The sequence below is a fragment of the Armigeres subalbatus genome, chromosome 2 (assembly GCF_024139115.2).
Source record: "Armigeres subalbatus isolate Guangzhou_Male chromosome 2, GZ_Asu_2, whole genome shotgun sequence".
Taxonomy (NCBI): Eukaryota; Metazoa; Arthropoda; class Insecta; order Diptera; family Culicidae; genus Armigeres; species Armigeres subalbatus.
The window spans coordinates 421030028-421037337 of record NC_085140.1 but is presented as its reverse complement, the minus strand read 5'-3'; the positions used below and the strand labels follow the sequence as shown (position 1 = coordinate 421037337).

Genomic DNA, 7310 nt, shown 5'->3' with positions numbered 1-7310 from the left:
CCGCTTCAACGCTCTTTGACCGAATCAATTTATTTGAAAGATTTTGGAGGCACATCAGGTTTAAGATTTCCCGACTTCACGCACAATTGTATGTTATAATATAAAATGGTTCAGTAAGGTACAATTATTGCCGTGCATTTATTTCCGCATAACTTTAATCTGATACTGAAATGTTTGTTCTGGACAAAAATAACCGTTACGATATGTATATAATCGAACAGATGGAACCAACCAAAACAGTCCAGCATTGCATTTCAGTTCGACAGGGTACGCTTCAAATTTTAAAGCCACAATGAAAACTTTCGTCGCAGCTCTAGCCCTGTTTGCCGTAGTGGCCGCCCAGGACTCGTACACCACCAAGTTTGATAACATCGACGTGGATGAAATCCTGAATTCGGATCGACTGTTCAAGAGCTACTTCCAGTGCCTGTTGGACGAAGGGCGCTGCACTCCGGAAGGTAACGAGCTGAAGCGCGTCCTGCCGAATGCACTGGAAACAGCCTGCGCCAAGTGCAGCGAGAAGCAACGTAGTGCTGGGGTCCGTGCCATCAAGCACCTGAGCGAGAAGCGCCCTGAGGAGTTCAAGGCACTGCGGGCCCGGTTCGATCCGGAGAACAAGTACGTCGACCAGTACGTCCGGGATGCCGAGAAGCAGGGATTGGCGGTGACTGTTTGAAATGGTGGTGATGTCTGTGAAATAATTCTTGGACCTTATATAGATTACGGAGGTGATTATTATACTTGTCAGAGAAACTTTGTTCATTTCCCAATTTTCACAGTTCCTTGAAGACTTAATCATAAAACATGAGAATATATGCCGTGAAATTAGGTTGTATTTTTTTCATGCAAATACTAATGAACCCGGTGGTGTTTGCCTATATTTTATGGGAGGAATGATGTTCGAATAATGAAAGACAATGTGACCACTATAAAATTTGTGGTTTATGATATGTATTTTTGACAATATGTATTTATACTGAATATTTTTTTGACAAAATCTTCGTATGATTAAAAAGGAAATATTTTTTCCCAGAGGACTAAGCTCAATGCGTTGTGTACTACTGTAATTTTAATCGATAAAATGAATTTGAAAAAAAGTTAGTCGATCATAAGGTAATTTATATGCACAGGAAGGTTGGTGAGCAGAGAAAAAACATTTCCCTCTTAGTCTGCATCATTTGCGGGGCCTTAAGATCCGAGCACCTTTTCTTTGTTTTTTAAGTGCCCCATTCGAGTCTTTTACCTCACACCAATGCAGTAGGGCATACCCGATCAGGAATCCATAACAAAATTATAACTCAATTCTATCAATGGTTGTTATTTAAAACAACATGTGTTATAATTAGATAATTCGATAAAAATGTGTCTTCGGCCAGTTTTATTTCATATCAAAATTATAACAATATTGGGTTATGTATATTTACACAAAATAATTGCCTACATTTTTTGATATTGGAAAAACCCAACTTAATTCACCGAGTGGTGATACTGCCTTTCTCGCATTTAGCCAAGACACCAACCTTATATGGTGCTTATATAGTTCGATTCCATTTTATTTATAACTTTTAAACGCAATGGTCGATCGTTATCAAATTCAATAGTGATCAACAAGGCTTTGCCCCCTGCCAAATGCAACTTATTGCGAGAAAATCGGTTAAGAATTACTATATGAAAAAGTGGCTAATGTTTTTCGGTTTTCGTGTGCACACACACACACACATACACACGGACAGACAGACATTTGTTCAGTTCGACGAACTGAATTGATTGGTATATAACATCATGGGTCTCCGAGAGTTCTATAAAAAGTTCGATTTTGGAGTGAAATGATAGCCTTTCGGTACAACTTTGTTGTACGAGAAAGGCAAAAAGCGGAGGTAATCACCTCCAGTATAACTTGAATCTATGTTCGATGTAGCTAGAGATGTCGTAAAATCCCGATTAATCGATTAGTTACTAATCGATTACTCTTGATTCCTGTCGATTATTGAATCGATTAATCATTGTATAGTAATCGATTTAAAATTAATCGATTATCACAACGATGAATCGATTAATCTTAATAACAGGGTTGTTACGGAGATCCTGAAATATTTTCCGCGCCAAATCCGCGCCGACTAAAATCGAATCTGCGCCATTTCCGCGCGACATGAAATCCATTTCGCGCCAAATCTGCACGACCTAGAACAAAATTTTAAGCAAATACACGCGAAATATCAATTTTTGTTATCACAATCTACTAAACGTCTTCTCTTTGAGGTCGTTTTTCAAATATTCCTTATTTTAAACATGATTAAAAGCTTCAATTTTGCACATGTTTGTACCAAATTCAAAATAAAATAAAGAAAATCGCAGTTAATTTAACAACCCTCAACGACCATCTAAGTTTTCACCACTAGAAATACTGAAGCTAAAGCCTGTCCACGTTAAATTTCGGACACCCATCATCCATTGCAATTTTTAAGAGTTCCCCCGAGTTCCCCAGGGAACTTATGCGGAAATTCATTCTAGAATTTTGTTACAAATTGAATATAATAATTTGTTGAAAATTCAAGTAAATTATTCAAAAACAATCTGCGGAAAATCTTTAGATACTACATGCGGACATCCCTTCATTAATTCCTGCGGAAAACGGTTTGGAAATTCATGCAGAAATTGACTGCGGTGACTTGCTGCGTAAAAACTTTTAACTTTAGCTTTTAAATTCGAGTCGCAATTTGTAAGGTTTTGTTTACAGATATTCCTGTGATTACCGCTAACAAAATGTTTGAGAAAATCGCAACGTGAATTCTTGCGGAAATTTCTGTAGGAATCTGGGAAAATCTTCCGGAAATACATTCAGAATTTCCTTCATGAATTCCTGTGCAAATCGGCTTGAAAATTTCTGAAGACTTCCTTTGGTGAATACCGGTGGACAACATTCCGGGAATTCTTTCGTAAATTCAATACAACATTTACTGCAAACTTTTTTACAGTAATTGCTGCGGTCAGCGCTTCAAGAATTTCCGCAGAAATTCCCCCAAATTTTATTTTATAATTTCTCGGATTATAAATGCTGCAGGCTATAGACATTTATTTATTAAATTCTTCATAGAATCCTTGTCAAAACTTCTTAGGAGGTTTCGTAATTTTTCTGTGGGTATTCCTGTGAAAATATCATCGGAGTTATCCAAAAATATTGCAAAAAATACTCATGAAATTACCGCGTTTTTTAACAGGAATATCTTTTGAAGATCACCTTTTAATATCTGAACAAATTTCTGCGGAAGCACTTACCGTTTTGACTTAAATTCCAACGTGACTCATATTCCGAACACTCGTTTTAAAAAAAGCCATTTAGGCTTTATTCGTGTATTTTTATCCATAGAGCTTGAATTCGTTTGTAATCATCACCATCGGAAAACCGATGGAAATTTTAGTGTTAGGGCGCTAAAACGCCAGTGTTCGGAATATGAGTCATATTCGGGATTTGAGTCGAAACGGTATTAAAATGAGGCACAAATCTTTTTGGCTCTGGATGAATGCTTTGAAAGTGATATAAAATATTCTACACAATGGGAGAATTCCTGACGAAAAATTACATATCATGCTATGTGATTCATCGTAAAAGGAATAATCAATAAGAAACCGAAAATAGCTTGGAATTACGACAAAATTGCCGAGATAAAAAATAAGGGTTCATGTCCTTAAACAGACATGTTTTGAATGCGTCATTTTTCAGAATACAATGCATAACATTAGGTTAATAAATGCTCAAGTGTGTAATCATGGCATTCAATAAAAACTTGTAAACATCCGAAAAATAATGTGAGTAATTGACTGCATCCGTAAGTTTTGTTTTCAATAACTTTTGCTAACGAAAATGAAGCTCTAGATGCGCCATAAAACTAATTTTTAAATAAACGTACAAAGAATCCTGAGATCTTGCATTTTATTTATTGAATTTTCATCTTAAACTTAATCCGCGCCAAATCCGCGCGAAGTTCTAAAATCGTTATGTAAATCCGCGCCAAATCCGCGAAAACCGCGAAATCCGCGAAAATCGCGAAATCCGCGTAGTCGTAACAACCCTGTAATAATCAATTAATTTTCGACATCCTTATGATGTCGTAAAATTCTGATTAATCGATTAGTAACTAATCGATTACTCACGATTCATCTCGATTATTGAATCGATTAATCGTTGGGTAATAATCGATTCAAAATTAATCGATTATCACAACGATGAATCGATTAATCGAAGTAATCGATTAATTTGCGACATCTCTAGATGTAGCTAGTACAGAGTTAATTGCCTACACAGAAATAAATAATGAAAAGTAAACAGCGCGTAAAACTTGAGATGCGGAAATTTACACTATTCTACGCGGAAATGGACCTCTTCCTAACAAGTTTGCTTACAACTTGCAAGCAATATTGACGATTCACGTCAAATATTGTATACATTTAGGCTAAATCACGCGTGGAATTAAGCTAATAATGGTGTTCCATTTATGTGCATCATCTTTAGCGTAAATTTCAGTGGATTTTTCTATCTGTGTACATTATGGATGGAAAACTGGCGTTGCAGCGTACCACATTTTTGTACGTGATGTAGGCAATTACCATGAAAGTAGATTTTTGTACCTCATAATCATATCAACGGTTGTTATAATGTTGAAATGAAGGTAACAACCTCTGATATAATTATGTTATGGCTAGAGGGAATTTTGATATAATTTTTGTTATTTTTTTTTGGCTGGTTACAATTTTATAACATATTTTGTTACATTATTTTTCTGAAATAAATAACTCCCCTTGTTATAATTTTGTTATGCATTCTTGATCGAGTAGTTTCCCAAAGTGGTGGGTCGCGACCCCCCAGCCTGTGTAAATCTTATGCAAGGGGGTCGCGACCCCCCAAGTTTGGGAAGCTAGGGTAATGAGTAGAGTAATACGGTATAACGCACCCCACCTGGCCAAAACGTCCCCCTTTGATTTCTAGAAAACTATATCTAACAACTAACTAAAAGTCAAAATCAGTTGGTACCTATAAATAATTGATAAACCATCATACTATGTGAATGTGCAAGTTTTTTGTATTACATAATGAAAATATTTGCAAAATATAAAAAGTAACAGTTTTGATGTAACTTTCAATGTTTTATTTTGCTCAACAATCTGGAGCGACGATGCTAGCATACTGTCCGCAAAATTTGCACTGGAACACTCAGTTGGGCAACAAAATAACTTTAATCGGTGGTTAATGTTATATAAAATTGCTTCCATCTTCAAAAATGTAACGTTTTTCAAAAATATGTTTCACTGGTCAAACCGCCCCAGTGTAGACAGGACGATATGCCCTTACCAATTGGTCACAAGCGCGGCAAGCTTGCAGCAGTTGCTTCCATATTATATGGAAACTATTGAAAGGTAATTTAGAATTGCTGAAATGGACTTATGTTGGATTTTCAATGTCAGGCACATAAGGATTTGTAACCTGTTTTTTATGGGATTGTTAAAATACTAATGAAGGTCTATGAAACGTCTTTGGTTAAAGTGGGGTGTATTTCCCAGGCACTTTTTGAATTCCATTTTTTCACGACTTTTCAAAAAGCTTGATTACGTGTTGTTATCTGTAATATTTTTATATGACTACTCACGGGAAATGCATTTGTAAACTACCAAATAACACAAAGTTTGCATAAATTGCGTTGAAAAGTAAAAAGTTATCAAGGAGTTGCCTTATGGGGGACATATTATACCGTCTTACACTACTTCTAGTGTTCATCCTTTGGTCACACTAAGGTACGTTGCAGAGCAAAAGAAAGCTGATGTGGGAACTGTTCAGGTTTGTCGAAGATAGGGGCTGTGGAAACCTTGAATTCTGTCTCAGATGCGATAGTAGGATTAGGAACCCAGCTATCCAGCATCACAAGACTATCGTTTCGCTTCTATCAGTGATTAGAAAAGCGCTTTGTGGAAAGAAAATCTGTTCTTCTTAGGAGTCGATTACGGTCTCGGGATATCAGTGGCGGTGCTGAACTTTTATTCTTAGCGTCTTAGCGGGAAACCATCGAGCGGCCGTCGGACAGCAGCAGCAGTGAATTTTTAACACATTGTTCAGATTAACGTTTGATTGTTGTGAGTGATTTGAAAGACGCATTGTGGATTGAAATCGACTTTTTTCAGGACCATTTATGAAAAGAAATGGTTGATAGCAAACAATGGACTGAATGAAGTTTCCGTCAGTATCAGAATCACAAACACTCGTTGGAGAGCAACGCTGCAGAAACGTTGGCGTCAGTAGCAGTCAAGTGATATTCAAAATTTAGATTTTATTTCTGTTTGTAGGGTAACGGTACCAATAGTGGAGGTATTAGTAGATCCACAAAAGAAAATATTTTTTTAAAATTGATAATTATGGGAAATTTACAGTTTTAATTTCTTAGTCAATAGTTAAACTAATAAATTTGCTAATAAAAATGAGATAGATGTCATTTAACATCAACAATTTCCAAATATTGCTTGCACCACTATGGGTACACTGTTCCTTTATTGGCGGTAAAAATTAATTTTGGTTCCCATAGTGGTGCTATCCATTGGTTTCTTATGAGACTCGCCACTATTGGTACAGTTGCACCACTATAGGTGCAAGGGAGTCAATTTTGTTAAGGAAAATCATTGTTTTCAATAGCTTTTCAAGCGAAATCTTAAGATAAGTTGCATTTAACCGGATATTTAAAGTACGACGCATCAACTGAAACCATCGTAAAATGTATAAATACGACAAATCTCATTAAAACCCCACTACCTCCACTATTGGTGCTACCTCCACTAAGGGTACGGTTACCCTAATTGGAAAGAAACATTATTGAAAACAAATCGGTTTCTCAGATACGCTAGAGGAGGTTGAGCCGAGACGAACATACTTCAAAGTGCAAATCATAATCGCTTGGCGACGCTGCAGAAGTTTTTTCTCCATAGATGGCAAATCATCTGACATTAATGTCAGAGTAGACAAAAGATTTTTTTTTCACAGTTATGATTTTGCCTGTGATTGGAAAGGCGCATTGTCGGTTCGTCTCAGAACCATCATTTCACAGGAGGTTGAGTGATGAATTTTCTGTCGTTAGATTCCAGAAAAACTTTATGCGATTAGAAAGACATATGAGCTTACCCAACAAGCTTTAGAGGCTGATAAAGAGCTTATTTCGCCATAATTTGGCTTGTTCAGCTAAAAAACTAGTTTATTCAACTTAAATTGTTAGCTGGGTAGTAAAACGCCTGTGAAGTTTTATCCATCCGAAAGAACTCCAATTTCTTTCTCA

The 7310-nt window shown here is 36.5% G+C and overlaps 1 protein-coding gene across 1 annotated transcript; it reads left to right on the top strand.

Annotated features, from left to right (window-relative positions):
* Window positions 1-241: 241 nt before the first annotated feature.
* Window positions 242-740, top strand: LOC134217748 (ejaculatory bulb-specific protein 3-like). The gene has a single exon (XM_062696556.1). The coding sequence runs from the start codon at window positions 293-295 to the stop codon at window positions 674-676; it is 384 nt and encodes a 127-aa protein (XP_062552540.1). The 5' UTR covers window positions 242-292; the 3' UTR covers window positions 677-740.
* Window positions 741-7310: the final 6570 nt, after the last annotated feature.

Bases quoted from the DNA above. Each gene is read 5' to 3' on its own strand.
- LOC134217748 (XM_062696556.1), top strand. From the start codon at position 293: ATGAAAACTTTCGTCGCAGCTCTAGCCCTGTTTGCCGTAGTGGCCGCC.